Raw genomic sequence first — 16674 nt, forward strand, 5'->3', positions numbered from 1 at the left:
AGTAGTAGGTTGAACTGGCACTTTTCTTATAATGTAAAACTTTGAACATAATTTTATTGTGATAAAATATATCTAAGATTTACCATTTTAACCATTTTTAGGTGTAAAGTTCAGTGGTTTTAAGTGCACTAGTGTGTAGCCATCACCATCATCCACTTCCAAAACCTTTTCATCTTCCCAAACTGAAATTCTGTACACATTAAACACTGACTCCCCAAATTCACAGAGCTGAAGGTGGAGTGGGCATTGCTTTCCCCAACCCTTGGCAACCCCCATGCAACTTTCTGTCTCCATGAATTTGATTAACGTAAATTTTTACTACTGAGCTTCGCTTTTTCAATCGAAGTTCAAGGTACATAGTTTAAATGTATATACTTTAATGCAAGCAGTATTGCATGACACCAGCCTGCCTTCTTTCCTCCTTTTTAAAAAATTAGACCAGCAACTGTTATTGAATCCCATGTTGCCGGTCCCGATGGTTATCTTTCTAGTGAGACCTGAAAATTCACGTGGGGACATGACAGCTTTCCATTTTCATGAATTTCAAATGTGGAGGGCTCATGGTAGGGAGATGGTTTTGTTTTTGTGGGTTTTGTTTTGTTTTGTTTTGTTTTGTTTTTTGAGACAGAGTCTTGCTCTGTCGCACAGGCTGGAGTTCAGCGACGCAATCTCGGCTCATTACAACCTCTGCCTCTCGGGTTCAAGGGATTCCCGTGCCTCAGACTCCTGAGTAGCTGGAATTATAGATGTGCACCATGCCTGGCTGATTTTTGTATTTTTAATAGAGATGGGGTTTCACCCTGTTGGCCAGGCTGGTTTCAAACTCCTGGCCTCAAGTGATCTGCCCACTTCAGCCTCCCAAAGTGCTGGGATTACAGGCGTGAGCCACTGCACCCGGCCCAGGAGATGGTTTTAAAACAGAGATGTGCCCTGGTTGCCTTCTCTGAAAGTTTCTCTCCACACAGATCTCCTGACCTTTGGTGTGGCTGGTTTCATGTGGAGTCTGTTGGATTCACACCATCTGGCTCCTGTTTTCTGGGGAAACTCTGTGCTGGCTTTTGTCTTCCTCCTTTTGTGATTACATAAACAAAAGGGTAAATTGTTTTCTTAAACATTAGTTTTAAATTGTGCTGAAATACACATAACAAAGTTTGCAATCTTAACTATTTTTAAGTGTACATTTCAGTGACATCAAGTATACTCGCCCTGTTGTGCAGCCGACACCACCAGCCATCCCCAGAACTTCTTCATCTTGCAGAACTGAAACTCTGCCCTATGAAACACTGACTCCCCATTCTCTTCTCCATCCAGCCCTGGCACCCACCATTCTACTTTGTCTTGATGAATTGTATGAGGTACCTCATCTAGTTGGAATCATACAGCATTTGTCCTTTTGTGACTAGCTTATTTCACTTAGCAGGATGTCCTCAAGGTTTTCTCACATTTTAGCAGGTGACAGCACTTCCTTCCTTTTCAATTCTGAGTTAAATTCCACTATGTATCTATACCACATTGTGTTTCTGCATTCAGCCATCAGTGGACACTTGAGTTGCTTCTACCTACAAAAGACCAAATTATTTTCTCCATTTAATGTAAGTTATTTGAAGGCCAGGCACAGTAGCTCACATCTGTAACCCTAGCACTTTGAGAGGTCAAGGCAGGAGGATCGCTGAAGGCCAGGGGTTTGAGACCAGCCTGGGCAACATAGTGAAACCCCAATCTCTACCCAAAAAACTAAAAACTACCCAATTAATAAAATGTGAATTATTTGAAGTTTCAATGCAGATCCCTTCTTATCACTGTATTATCTGATATTATTGAGCCACCATGAAACCTCTCGCACAGCTTACCTGTGGTACTGGGAGGCCACCCTCCCAGTCACATCGGGGTCTGCCTGATTTCTGCTTTCCTCACTGCCTGGATCCCTTCGCTTTCCCCCAGAGACGAAGATACGGCAAGTTAGACTTGGAGCTCTAATATTGTATTCTAAATGTAGGGCATATATTTTAAATAATTGGAGAATGTTAGAGTTAAAAAGGTTTAATATGCTTTATATTAAAAACATATTTATCTTGTTAATACTCTGAGTCCATTGCATCACCACGGGCAGATCATTTCCCCTTTTTCTAAAACCTACACCATGGGAGGGTCTCTTTGCTAAAAAGGAGAAGTTCATGAGCTTCCATTGCCTAATATCATTCTTTGGAGGCACAGTCATAGCTCCTTATCTGGCTCTCGAAGTTCAAGTCCAGCTGTCTAGATCATAACTTTCAACTAGGAAATAACCGGATGCCTTAAAAAAATAACCAGCGCAAAGTTCAGGCCTCTTGTTCTAGAAGAGTAGTAAGGTTACTCGTACTAGAGCCACGGGATGTAGAAATCCAGCTACTGTTGGGGTCGTGAGTGTTTAACAGGCACACCTCTTTCCCTGCAGCAGGGTGTACACAGCAGGCCGTGCAGAGTAGAGCAAGGTAGAAGCCCTGGGGTGTGCAGGAAGGTGGGTGGGCAGGGGCTGATGTGTCAGGGACAAATGTCAGCTCCCTCATCCTTTGGTAAAGTGTGACTGGGTACATCAGATTTAGATTAAATTATCCTGAAACTATTTTTTTTTTCTTTTTTTGAGACAGAGTCTCACTCTATCACCCAGGCTGGAATGCAGTGGGGTGATCTCAGCTCACTGCAACCTCTGCTTCCCAGGTTCAAGCAATTCTTCTGCCTCAGCCTCCTGAGTAGCTGGGATTATAGGCACCTGCCACCAAGCCCAGCTAATTTTTGGATTTTTTAGTAGAGACAAGGTTTCACCATGCTGGCCGGGCTGGTCTCAAACTCCTGACCTCAAGTGATCTGCCTGCCTCGGCCTCCAAAAGTGCTGGGATTACAGGTGTGAGCCACAGCGCCCTGCCCCTCAAACTATTTTGTAGCTTGCATTATATAGATCAAACATCTTCATTGCACTTACATCTCAGTATTGTATTTACTTAAATAATGATTATCAATAGCAACTCATTTAATCCTTATAAACCCTGGGAACTGGGTACCATTATCACTCCCATTTTACAGATGAGGAAACTGAAACTCAAAGAGAGGATATGTAATTTGCCCAGGGCTGAAGATTCCCACCAGGCACAGCATCCCTAGAATCTGTGCTCCCTGTCACCACAGTAAACAATTGTCCTCCAACATCAACAATGAAAATAACTTTTCACTGACTTAAGTATTATTCCTTCTCCAAGTTAATCTTCCATTGGTCTAACTTAGATTCTAGCCTTCAGGCAAGAGTATCTTGTTGTGAGACGTGTAATTTGTTTCCTTTCAGGTGCCTTGCAACACAACTCTCTGTTTATCTTATAAGCAATTTTAAATGCTATTTAAATTCTGACAAGGCTGAGTTCTGTACTGTGTGATTACAGAACAAGCACTAACTCACAAAGCTACTGTGTCCTGATTATTTCTCTAATTGTAGAGTAATTTAAGGAAGAAGGAATATATCAGCAATAACTGTAAAATGATAATGATAATGGCAGTTCTGATGTTCATACCCAACAAAGAAATCAGCAATGTAACTACTGAAAGGGTGTAGATAAAATTTGTAAATACTTGCAGATTATGTATATGTCTAATCCAAAAAGTCAGTCTCAAACTGAGAGTTCAGTAAGATAGTTTGTAATAACAGAAACAAAAAACCAAAGCATTCCTATATCCTACCATAATGATTTTTTTTTGAGACGGAATATTGCTCTTGTTGCCCAGGCTGGAGTGCAATGGCATGACCTTGGCTCATTGCAACCTCTGCCAACTGGGTTCAAGTGATTCTCCTGCCTCAGCCTCCCGAGTAGCTGGGATTACAGGTATGCACCACCACACCCAGCTAATTTTGTATTTTTAGTAGAGACAGGGTTTCACCATGTTGGTCAGGCTGGTCTCAAACTCCTGACCTCGGGTGATCCACCTGCCTTGGCCTCCCAAAGTGCTGGGATCACAGGCATGAGCCACCACACCCAGCCTGATTTTTTAAATAATGGAAAAAATGATAAGATCCCACTCAATGTTGCATATAGGAATAAAGAAAAATGCAGGGCCTACATGAAGACCATAATAATTTACTGAACGATATAGTCAGTTGAAAAATGCAGAGAGCAATACTTTGTCTCTGAACAAGAAAATTCCACATTAAAAAGACATGGATCCATCCCCAAATAATTGATAAATACAGTTGGCCCTTTGTGTCTGTAGGTTCCACATTCATGGGTTCAACCAACCTCAAATCAAAAATATTTGGGGAAAAAAAAAAAAAAAAGGCTGGGTGCAGTGGCTGCCCAGGCACAGTGGCTCAGGCCTGCAATCCCAGCACTTGGGAAGGCCAAGATGGGAGGGTCGCTTGAGGCCAGGAGTTCAAGACCAGCCTGGTCAACACAGTGAGGCCCCATCGCAATAAATAAGAAAATATTTGGAAAAAAAATGGATGGTTGCCTCTGTACTGAACATGTACAGGCGTTTTTCTTGTCATTTTCTCTAAACAATACAGTCTAACAACTGTTTACGTAGCATTTACATTGTATTAGGTATGAACAGGAACCTAGAGATGATTCAAGTACACAGGAGGATACGCATAGGTTATGTGCAAATACTCCACCATTTATATCAGAGACTTGAGCGTCCTCCAATTTTGGTATCCCAGTGGTTAGAAGGGGTCTTAGAACCAATGCCCCTTGAATACTGAGGGACAACTGCATAATGCATTTCAAATAAAATCTCAGTTTAGAGGGGGAGATTGGTTGAAAGCTTAACAAATAGACTCTAGGCCAGCGTGGCGACACATGCCGGTAATCCCAGCACTTTGGGAGATTGAGGTGGGCCCATCACTTGAGCCCAGGAGTTGGAGACCAACCTGGGCAACATGGTGAAACCCCGTCTCTACAAAAATACAAAAATTAGCCAGGCGAGGTGGTGCATGCTTGTGGTCCCAGCTACTCCAGAGGCTGAGATGGGAGGATCACTTGAGCCCAAGAGGTGGAGGCTGCAGTGAGCCATGATCACGCCACTGCACTCCAGCCTGGGCAGCACAGTGAGACCCTGTGTCAAAAACAACAATAACAATGACAAAAAGGAAACAAGCAAATAGACTTCTGAGTTAATCTGGAAGAATAAATGGAGAGGCTGGCCAAGAAATTTTTGAAAAAACATAACAGGGGTGGTTTTCAACTTTTTTGTAGCCCACGGGTTCTTTATTCAAACACAATCTCACCTCCCTGTTCAAATACTTTCAGTGGGTCCTTTACTGCTTCCTGAATAAAGTCCAAGTGCCTTAACCTGCGTATTGTAAAAAGAGCATTCTGACAATATCCAAGGGTGTTCAAAAAGCAATGTTTAAAACTCCCACAGTTCTAGCACTTCGGCAGAGCAGCCCTGTGTTCATTCTGTGTGTCCTTTGCATGCCTATGTCTTTTACACACTCCTATTCTTTTTTTTCTTTTTTGAGATGGAGTCTCGTTCTGTGACCCAGGCTGGAGTACAGTGGTGTGATCTCGGCTCACTGCAACCTCTGCCTCCTGGGTTCAAGCGATTCTCCCGCCTCAGCCTCCTGAGTACCTGGGATTACAGGCCCACGCTACCATGCCTGTCTAATTTTTGCATTTTTAGTAGAGATGGGGTTTCACCATGTTGGCCAGGCTGGTCATGGACTAGTGACCGCAGGTTATCCGCCCGCCTCAGCCTCCCAAAGTGCTGGGATTACAGGTGTGAGCCACCGTGCCCGGCCGCGGTCCTGTTCTTAATTGTGTTCATGTGAGGACTAAGAACGCCACAAGCTTGGCTTTGGGAATAGCAGTAAAGCAACAACACAGCGCTGGGCTCGAAGGCGGACAGCTGCCTGAAAGACGTTAGAAGCTCCCTGAGTGTGCCAAAAGCACTGATGAAGTTTTAAACCTAGTCCAAGCTAACTGAGTGACACTAGACCTTCCCGCAACTTCTCTAACCTGACGTAAATCGTAGTTCTAGAGCACCTTGTTTTGCGGGAAAAAATAATCTGCGTATGGTCAAATAACAGATGGAATGAGCTGCCAGATGGAATCTTTTGCCAGTGCAACAAAACAGAGTACTTGTTCATGCCAGACTCAGGTCCCCTGTTACTTGCAGTCCTCCGGGCAGTCCTGTCTGCCGGCTGTCTCTCTCCCTGCTTTACATAGGAAACTGGAAGAGGTCAGCGGCTTTCCTTGACACTACAGGCTAGTGAATGGCAGAACGGGAGCTCGAACCTGATTGTCTGCTAAACCTCTGCTTTGGAGCTTTGAGGGCTTCTGCACAGGTCACTTGCATTCTCTGTGTAGGGGTGCAGGGTTGCTTGCTCTCCCATAGGCTTACTCTTGGATGGGCCTTCCCAGAGGTGCCGAGAAGCAAAACCCAGTTCTTTGATCTTCTCACTTCAGCCGTTCTTTCTTCCAGCCAACTTCCAGGATTACATCCCTTGGCATGACCACACCACATCTGAAATCTCAGCTCCCCACTTCCCACCCAGTGACCCGCACCTCCTGTCTTTCAGTGCTCCTGGCGCTGACTTTCTTGCCGTCCCGGACAAGCAGCCCTGCCTTCAAGTTCTCACTGGATGAAAGAAGAAGGCAACAGATGTTAGATGCTGTGTGCACATATTCCCATCTTGACCATTCTTTCTGTGCATGCTTTTGCTGTGGAACTGTTGGGGCCCCACCCAGCTGTATAAGCCGAGACGTGAATGTGCTTCCACAGTGTGGGCACCTCAGATGCAGATACAGGCCCCTCTAGATCCAGGGCCACTTGGCAATGTCTGAGACATTTTTGGTTGTAACAGCTTGGGTGGAGAGTGCTGCCAGCATCTGGTGGGTGGAGCCAGGAATGCTGCTAGCCATCCTGCGATGTACAGGACAGCTGCCCACAACAAGGAACTGTGCAACCCCAAACGTCAGGGGACCCTGCTCTTTATTAATCCTAGGGTTTCCCAAAAAGCCCGACACCACATTTGATACAGATGCCACCAACGGGGTGGAGACAAGGGGCGGGGGCTTCAGTGTAATCTCAGCAACTAAAATCAAGCCGATGGTCAGGTGAGAGAAGCGTTTGGAAAGCCTCCAGTGCGTTTAGGGGACCACGCCCTCTCATCATTATACCCTGCCCAGTGAGGTGCAGGGTATAAAGGTGACGTGGTCAGGAGTGGCTATTTGATCTCCAGTTATTCCAGAATTTCCACTCTCATGCCAAGCATGTCTCTCCAAACGGCTGCTCTCTGGCGTTCCTCACACTCCCCCTGAAGTTCATCTAAGATCTTCATTCTTCAAAGGTGAGCCTTGTGTGTTCTATGTCCAAGTCTTCTCTAAAGATATCCAATTTGTACACATGGAGAACAGTTTTTGTGGTCGAATAGTTGGTGACTTTTCTTTGAGCTATATCTCAAGAGCCAAAGTGCGAAAGGGCAAAGCCTTCTATTAGAGTGTGGGTCTATGTTTTTAGTGTTATGCTGAAGTGTGTTTTAGCCTTTATTTTCCTTTATGGAAATTCATTTTCTTGGAAAGATCATTTTGGGGATGCTGTTTTAGGATTTCTGTACCTTCAGCTGGAAGGATGCTCACCGTTCCTGATGTTCGTGTCTGCCCTTCAGTCAGGCAGTCTGCAAGCCAAGTTGCTTAGTGGCAGTGCTTTACTTTTAAGCCTTTGAATACATCTTGAGTACCTTAAACTTCTCTGTATGCTATGGGTACTGTTTAAATTCAGATTATGAAGTCCTATTCTCCCCACACTTCTTTTTTTTGTGAATGACATTTATCAACGACATTTGTAGCGTGGTGGATTCTGAAGATTTCAGCTAGTAGCATAAAGATTTATTTCATGGCTCTGACTGTCAGGAACATTCTGTCTTTTCTAGAATGTTAAACTCATAGGCAGGATTACTGAGGCAAAGCCAAATAAATGAGGGAATCTCTGAAAAAAAATATTGCTTTTATTTTGTACTGAAATTGCCATTGTTTTTTTGGCCAAGTGTGGTGGCTCACACCTGTAATCCCAGCACTTTGGGAGGCCGAGGCAGGTGGATCGCTTGAAGCCAGGAATTCAAGACCAGCCTGGCCAACATGGTGAAACCCCATCTCTATTAAAAATACAAAAAAATTAGTTGGGCACACCTGTAGTCCCAGCTACTTGGGAGGCTGAAGCAGGAGAATCACTTGAACCCAGGAGGCAGAGGCTGCAGTGAGCCAAGATCACACCACTGCATGCCAGCCTAGGCTACAGAGCGAGAGCATCTCAAAAAAAACAAATTGCCATTTTCTATTCCTAAGTATATATTGAAGCATTTGATTTATTTCTTCTTAGTGGGGTATACTGTTAGCTGGTGAATGCAGTTGTTGAGGATAAGGCTTATTTTCCCATGTCAGTATCTATTTTGAACATTTTAAATGAACTATTCTGAGAGCATGTATAGATTTTTTTTTCTTCACAGCAGAGCTGCCTTAGGAGGACTTTTCAGAGTTTGTGCCTATAAGACTGAGAAATACATAATGGATTTTAGCTGTCGTGTTTTTAGAAGGTAATTGGTAGATATTTGCAGTGCATTGTCTTCATGAAAAACAAAATTGGGCCTGGTGCAGTGGCTCACACCTGTAATTCCAACACTTTGGGAGGCCATGGTCAGTGGATTGCTTGAGCCCAGGAGTTCAAGATCAGCCTGGGCAACATGCTGAAACCCTGTCTCTGGGAAAAAAAAAAAAATTAGCCAGGCATGGTGGTGCACACCTGCAGGCCTAGCTACTTGGGAGGCTGAGTTGGGAGGATTGCTTGAGACAAGGTTGCAGTGAGCCAAGGTTGTATGTAGTGAGCCAAGATTGTGCCATTGCACTCCAACCTGGGCGACAGTGTGAGACCTTGTCTCCCCACCCCCCCCACAAAAAAACCCCAAAAATCAGAAGTGGTTTTCTTCGAGATGCTTTACTGGAGGTGTTTGTGGCCATTTCCTTGGCTATTGTGTATAGAGGAGGTTTCTGTGGTCACTCTGGTATGGACTTAAAAAGCATCAATTCTGTGGAACACACTGGGAAAGCAGATACATTTAAGATTGCTATAGACTTATTCCTAGACACTTTTTGAGATGAGCTTAGTTCCAGAGTAAAATACATTAGAAATTATTTTAAGTATGCCGCAGCGTGTATCCCAAAGCAACATTTAATGGCGTAATGTAACGCCATGGAAGGGCTCTGAGCTCAGGTACAGTGCACCTTGACTGGGACACACACAGCTCTGAGGCAGGTCCTTCAATATCAGGTCCTCCTGCTCCTTATCCTCCCTCCACTCTGCCATCCACTCTTCCTGCACAGGAACCTCTGCTTCTAGTTATCTGCCCTCTCCTGGCCACTTTGGTGTCCTCATTCCTATGGAGCTCACAATCGGATCAAATCCTGAGTCAGTACAAGGTGCCAGTGCCTGCAGCTCCCCTCCCCACTCCCCACACCCAGCCTTTGGTCGGCAGCCTCTCAGGCCCTGCCCCACCCACTCCATCTTTTCTCACTGTCCTTTCAGCCTCCAGACAGGCTCACGTCTCTTCCATCCTTAAAAACCGACAAACCATGAATAAATCTCCCCCACGCAAAGCGTTTTCCTCGGTCCCACCTTCCTTCAAGGCTGCCGTCTACCATTTATTACACATGCACAAATCACAGAAAATGTTTAATTGCCAAATTTTAATGGCAGAATGTAATGACCAGTGTTTTCCTAGTTGCAAATTAAAGCCTTTCCTGACCTTGCTCTCTTCACTCTGTGGCTTCCAGGAGACGTCTCTATTTTCTGACTCTCTGACTACCCCTGCTCTGTCTTGACTTGTTCTTACACACCTCTTATCCTTCCCATGTAGGTGTCCCAAGGTTCCTTCCTTCAGGCTCCTTTCTGTTCTATGCATGCTGCCTGATTTTATCATCACCTTTAACTAATCAGTAGTGTGTGCTGAGGTGCCTGTTAGACTCCTCCACTGAGGCTTTCTGACTCCAATTCAAATTCAGTTCAACCAATAATCAAACCCATCACCTTCCTTAGAAAATCTAAAGGGATTTAAAAAGCAAAAACAATAAAAACCATATTAGATGAAAAAGAAGTGTGATGAATTGCTGGGTGCTAGGTAGTTTTGAAAAAAAATATCCTAAAGACATGTCATTTTTAAAAGAGTTTCTATTCCCGATTGCTACAAAAGTATAAAATACTGAAGATCAATGAGAATTAATGACAACTTATCAAAGTGCTCCATTTTGTTAGGAAAACCATTCATTCGTCTATCCATCTACCCACCCATCATTTATAAGGCGCCTACCATGTTCCAAGCAGTGAGAACATGCTTTTAATCGGAAGAGCCCATTCATAACCTAGGGGTGGGGGCTGAGGGAGGTGGTGGGAGAGGTTCAGTACCCAGGTCACAGGGCAGCTTGTGGGAAGGCAGCATGCTGCCGTATGTAAGCCTGGCACTGGAGCTGTTGTGGACGCTGGAGACAAGCTCACTGTTGCTTTCCAGACGCTCTTGCTCTTCTGTCCACTGGAGGCAGTCAGGACGCTGGCCTGAGGGCCAAGTACACTTTGTGCCTGAGCTGGACCAGCTGGCCATGGGGTACCACCTTCTTTGCAGACAGCAGGCAGGGTCTGGCTCCCCTGCTTGATGCTCCTACAATGCCCCTAGTCTTACTGGGAGATCCAGCTCCTGGCATTGACCTGGGTGTGTGCCCTGCTTTGCCAGTGCCCCTGGAGTGGGAGGTGTGGTCACTGGTCCACCAGGAAGACAGCTAAGGGCATTTGTTGAGTCCATGTGATGACTGCCTGCTCCGAGTGAGGCCCCTGGATGGCTGAGAGGAAGGTAGCAGCTCTGCGTCAGGTGGCGTGCCACTGGTGTATTCCATCATCATGTGCTAAGGGCTGAGGGGACCTGGGTTGAAAACCTAGCTTCACTCTTCCAACATGCATCTGTGGACAAGTTCTATAACCTCCATGAGCCTCAGTGTGTGGATAAAGTCTGTTGTAAACTGAAAGGTGCTGTGTAAATTTCAAGTGATCATTTCATAAGCCACACATACAATAGATGTGTTTTTAGATATTAGTCAAAGGGATCCAAATAGGCCAGGTGTGGTGGCTCGCACCTGTAATCCCAGCACTTTGGGAGGGTGAGGCGGGTGGATCACTTGAGTTCAGGAGTTCGAGACCAGCCTGGCCAACATGGTGAAACCCCATCTCTACTAAAAATACAAAATTAGCTGGGCATGGTGGCGCACACCTGTAATCCCAGCTACTCGGGAGGCTGAGGCAGGAGAATTGCTTGAGCCTGGGAGGCGGAGGTTGCAGTGAGCCAAGATCACGCCAATGCACTGCAGCCTGGGTGACAGAATGAGAGTTCATATCAAAAAAAAAAAAAAAAAAAAAGGAGGGGATCCAAATAAAGCAATAACATGAATGTAAGCTCATGGTTTGTAGAAGTAATTTACTGACATTTACTCTGCTGTCATGAGTATGGCTAGTGATTCACGTTCATGAAAAACAGACGTTAGGGCTCTGATTTAGAAAAATGACTTCATGTTAGTTATGTGACTAATGGGGAGGCTGAGAGCCACTGTGTCCTCCCCGTCTGCCCTCAGCCTTGTGTTGTCATCCCTGTAAGGGTTTGTCTCTGTAGCCCCAAACCACAGCGGGAGGCACAGCTAGTGAACCGTGCAACAGACCAATACCATGGAGACAAAGTAAACCATGTTTGGGTGTGGCCCCAAATTGGCTAACTGTTCTGGCATTTTCTGGTTAGCTATGATGCTGATGTTCCTAGAACAAAATTAGACCATGCCATTGGCCTTTTGTTCTTTTCTCAGGAGTCTCCTATACTTCTGAGAATGGATTTTTAGATTTCAGACATGCAATTTTCATTGAGAGGGCACAGAGGAAGACAAAGTTATATCACAGGCCTGGCAACTTTTAAGGATGCCCTCTGAGGCAGTCAGACCTGTCACAAAACCCAAAGTACTCAGTGCAGAGATTCTGGGCTTAACCAGTGATGTCGGAAGGTCAGTTCTGTGTGTCTACAGACCATTAACTGCAGTTTGGAAGGGGCCATAAATTCCAAGGCACTTGTTAGAAGGGGCTGTCCCTGGATCATCCCTACTAAAAGAAGGAGGAAGTCAAGCCCTGGTCACTGACCTCACAGCTCTTTAGTTAAGACCCTGGGCCCCATGCTGGTATGGTCCAGATGGACCCCCTTTTTTTTTTTTTTTTTGAGACAGAGTCTCACTCTGTTGTCCAGGCTAGTAAAGTTCAGTGGCATGATCTCAGCTTACTGCAACCTCCACCTCCTGGGTTTAAGTGATTCTCATGCCTCTGCCTCTCAAATAGCTGAGATTACAGATGTGCACCACCACACCCAGCTAATTTTTGTATTTTTAGTAGAGACGGGGTTTTGTCATGTTGGCCAGGCTGGTCTTGAACTCCTGGGCTCAGGTGATCCACCCTCCTCGGCCTCCCCAAGTGCTGGGATTACAGGTGTGGGTCACTGTGCCCGGTCCCAGATGCACCCTCTTCCGAGGAAACCCCTCGACCCCCTGCTCCGACCTTTCCAAGGTGCCCTCGGGGTTTTAGTTTTGTCTTCAAGGTGAAGGATTCAACATTACTCTACCAAGCCATCTTTAGAGCTGTGAGCACTGGAATGAACATTTTGAGTACCTCCATGTTTCAATAAAATGCCACCTTTCAGAGCCACACCCACACCCTGACTTCTGACCCGGCCTTCCCAGAGTCAAGTTTGTGGGTTCCAGTCACCCATTCACCACCCTCACAATTGACCTTGCTCTACGTTAAAAAAAAAAAAAAAAAAGACTGGGGGTGGGAGAGGGGACTACTGCAGAAGGGGGCTTCAAGAAGGGGACATTAAAGTTACCTGTATTATTTAGGCTGGTGTAAAAGTATTGCACTTTTCGCCGTTAATTTTAATGCAAAAACTGCAATTACTTTTGCACCATCCTAATAAAACTGGGAGGCAACTGTGGACCCTCTGCATTTTATTCCTGGGGCTCTGGGATCTGAAAACACCAAGAAAGATGTATTAGCATTCAACTTACAGTATAGACTTTGCTCTTGAGCTGGGGATGGTTCTGAGACTTCCACCTCACAGGACTGGCTGGGCTGCAATCCAAGTCAGAATGTAGCATCCTCTCATCTAGAAGGGTGTCAGGATGGCAGTTTTCTTTAATATGCTACTACTTAGCGGAATCAGAAACCAGCCATTATTTCATTGCTGGTAATGTTCATTTGTTCCTGGGACTAAGACTCATCAGCTCACTGCTTCTCACTCCATGAGTGTCCTGGCATGGTCCCCTCCCTGCCACCTACATCCCCTGCAGCAGCCCCTTCCCACAGCTGTTGTGGCGGGCAGTGGGTTTGTTCTCTTCCCTGGGCTGCCCACAGTCTCGCCGCCTGGCCCATCCCAGTTCTTGGTCTGGTGCCCAGCTTCCTTCCTGCTATGGAGGAGGAGGAGGAGGCCTAGGCACCTTGAGTCAGGGCACCTACCAAGGGGACTCTATCTGGAAAAGAGGGGACTCCAGAGGCAGCAAGGCAGGTGCTGGTTTGCTTTTACTGGACTCCCAGGATACTAGGCACCAGGCTAGCAGGGCAGCTCACCCTGACTGTGCCCAGCGGGATGCCCGTGTTAGAGCCTTTGGTCCTCACCCTCACAGTGGGCACTGTCATTATCACCGGCATGTTTTGGGTAAGATTCCAGGCACAGAAGCTGAGTAACTTGCTCAATATCCCTTAGTGAGTGGCAGGGCCAGGAACTGAACGAGGTGGCTTAATTCCAGAGGCCACTTCTTAATCCCTTCCCTGTATGGTTTTCAGAAGCTGGTAACTAGCAACTGACTGGCAGCCTGGGGGTTAGGAAAATGCGTCTTGTGGCAATTACAGGTGTCTTCAAGCATTGCCTCAGGGACAGGCCAAGGGAATGAAACCAGTCCCAGTACCATGCTCTGGGAGATGTGGTCACAGGGTCCGGGGTGTTGAGTAGCTTTAGAATCTGCCTATCTAGATCAGAATATTCAAACTCAAGTCTCAGAAGAAGAGGGCTGTTTTATTAATGGGTTATCATTCTCATCAGTGAAGTTGTGACCACTGGTAAAAGTCTAACTGCTTTCTACAATAAATTCCCAGAGAACATTTAAAATTATCTTCTCCAAATAATTGCACTTTATACAATCAAGAATTGTGATAGGCCAGGCGTGGTGGCTCACACCTGTAATCCCAGCACTTTCGGAGGCCAAGGCAGGCAGATCATTTGAGGTCAGGAGTTCGAAACCAGCCTGGCTAACATGGTGAAACCCCGTCTCTACTTAAAATACAAAAATGAGCCGGGCATGGTGGCAGGTGCCTGTAATCCCAGCTACTCGGGAGGTTGAGGCAGGAGAATCGCTGGAACCCGGGAGGCAGAGGTCGCAGTGAGCCAAGATCGCGCCATTGCACTCCAGCCTGGGCGACAGAGCGAGACTCCATCTCAAAAACAAAACAAAAAAAAAAAAAAAAAAAAAGAAGGAATTGTTACAACAACATTTAACTAAGTGTTACAGGGAGAAAACAAGCTATTAAAAGGTAGGCGTTTCATTATCTTTGAAAGTTGCTTTTGTGAGCCTGAGGTGCTGTCAATCAAAGACAGCTTGGCCTCTGTTCATCTTAAGTTCAACGTTTCTTCTCCAGCGGTTCTCTAGGCCTTTGCTAGGCCCCTCTTTTCCTTCGCCCCGATCCCTCCCAAGTCGTCCTCCGGCTCTTCAGCACCCATTTTCCCTGCGGCACACCCTCCTGACAACTCCTGCCCTGAAGCCCTGGGCCCGGGTCACGGCGGGAAGGTGAGTGCTCACAGGCGCGCGCTTACGTTACCAAGTTGGGTCAGCGTGTAGAGAAAAGGGAATTGGGAACTGGAGGGCCCTAAAATGTAAATGTGCTTTAAATTTTACATTTCCTAGCGTGGCCAGGACAGGCTGACCTTCCGATTACAATCCGCGTCATCCCGTCGCTTCTGCCCCCAGCCTGGCAAAGTCGGGAACCGTTTCCCGCAGGACTTTCATTGGGAGTTACGAGGGCGCCCTGTGCCTGGAGGAGGCGCGGGCTGGAGCCCTGCCGGAGGAGACCCGCGCCTGGCAGGGTCCTCGCGGCCGCAGCCTGGATGGTGCGGACCTCGGGCTCTGCGACGCCAGATCGGCCCCAGCGGCTCGCACCCGCACCCTGCAAGCTCGTTCTCCCCTGCGGGCCGCCGCACCGGGCCGAGGGGGGCTGTGTGCACGCAGCTGCGTCGTCCTGGAAGTCGGCCCTTCTCGGGATGCCGCGTTAGCGGGGTGCCCGGCCGGCAGGTGCAGCGGGCCTGGGGCCTAGGCTTCCGCGTCCAGGAAGCTCAGCCGGGCCTGAGGGTGATGGATGTCGGGGAGCCGGGAACGCAGCCCTTGCCCCGCCCCGGGCAGGCCCCGCCCCCGGAGGGGACCCCCTCTTCGGGTCGACCCCTACTGGGCGCGGCATCCTCCCCGGAGCGCCCTCTTCCCACAGCCCCTGCGGGTGGAGCCGCGGCCGGAGCCTGAGGGGTCTTTTCCTCCAGGTCCTCTTTCCGGCGGGGGCCGGACGGGTGGTGATGGACAGCCCGGGAGGGGCGGGGAGGGGCGGGGAGGGACCAGGAGGATCCCTCGGAGGCGGAGCGCGGGGGGCGGTGCGGGGCTCGCGTAAAGGGAGGGCGAAGGGGCGGGGAAGGCCACGGGGCGGGGCCTGGGTGGGGCGGAGCCGGTGGGGGCGGGGAAATGGGCGTGGCCGGGAGGGACCTTCCGAGGCGGAGCGGCGCAAGGGGAGCGGGGCGTGGGGCGAGTCATGGGGCGGGGACGGGGCGGGGCGTAGCCGGGAGGGACCCTCCGAGGCGGAGCTGCGTGGGGGGCGGGGCGGGCCATGGGGCGGGCGGAGGCGCCCGAGTCCCGCTTCCCCGGCGCCCTTCCACCCCGAGCCCGACTCAGCCCGCGGCCACCTGCGCCCCGCCCCTGTCGGCCGCGCCCGAGCCCAGCGCTGCGAGCCGCTCCGCGGCGGGCTGGCTCCTGGCCCCGGAAGCGCGAGCGTTCACTTCGCAGCGAGTGGCTCCGTCTCCGCGGACTGAGCGCGCGCCCCCTGGCCCGGCCCGCGAGGGGCTCCCGGCGCGGTCCCCGAGCATTTCCCGCCGGGTGGAGCGGGCCAAGCCCGGCAGGATGACCAGCCCCGCGGCCGCTCAGAGCCGGGAGATCGACTGTTTGAGCCCGGAAGCGCAGAAGCTGGTAAGAGGAAAGCGCTTCCGAAACTTTTCTTTCGTGACTGCGGCGGGGTTTCAGGGGCTTGCAGCTCTTCCCAAGGTCAATAGCAGGCGCAGGTGCCCGGGAGGCGTGGGGTGGGCTCTGGCGGGACCCCAGCGCGGTGGGAGCGGGCGCAGTGGGCGCGGGTCCGTGAGTGGCCCGGCGAGCGGCGTCCCTCATGCGCTAGGAAGCACATTTTATTGTGGGAAGCCACCTCCAAGGACGAAAAGGCACATGGTCTCTCCCCGCCCGAGGCGATGGGCTCCAGACCGGCTCTGGCCAGGTCTGCGCCCGGCCTAGAGTCACAGGGAGCTGCTAGTTTGCTATTTTACAAAATACAGCATCAAGGACCGGGTGGCCAGAG

The 16674-nt window shown here is 48.7% G+C and overlaps 1 protein-coding gene across 14 annotated transcripts in view; it reads left to right on the forward strand.

Moving 5' to 3' along the window:
• LRRFIP1 (LRR binding FLII interacting protein 1) overlaps nucleotides 1-16674 on the forward strand; it is a 159113-nt gene that overhangs the window by 53318 nt on the left and 89121 nt on the right. For 2 of the 14 annotated variants that reach the window (XM_030802299.1, XM_030802302.1), the window contains exon 1: nucleotides 15936-16295. The exons of 10 other annotated variants lie outside the window; for them this stretch is intronic. In XM_030802299.1, coding sequence (XP_030658159.1) covers nucleotides 16230-16295 — 66 coding nt within the window. In that variant the 5' untranslated portion in view covers nucleotides 15936-16229. Of the gene's footprint in view, nucleotides 1-15924; nucleotides 16296-16674 lie in introns of those variants that run through there. 2 more of the 14 variants (XM_030802304.1, XM_030802306.1) reach the window with 2 other exon arrangements.

The sequence above is a fragment of the Nomascus leucogenys genome, chromosome 22a, assembly GCF_006542625.1.
Source record: "Nomascus leucogenys isolate Asia chromosome 22a, Asia_NLE_v1, whole genome shotgun sequence".
NCBI lineage: Eukaryota > Metazoa > Chordata > Mammalia > Primates > Hylobatidae > Nomascus > Nomascus leucogenys.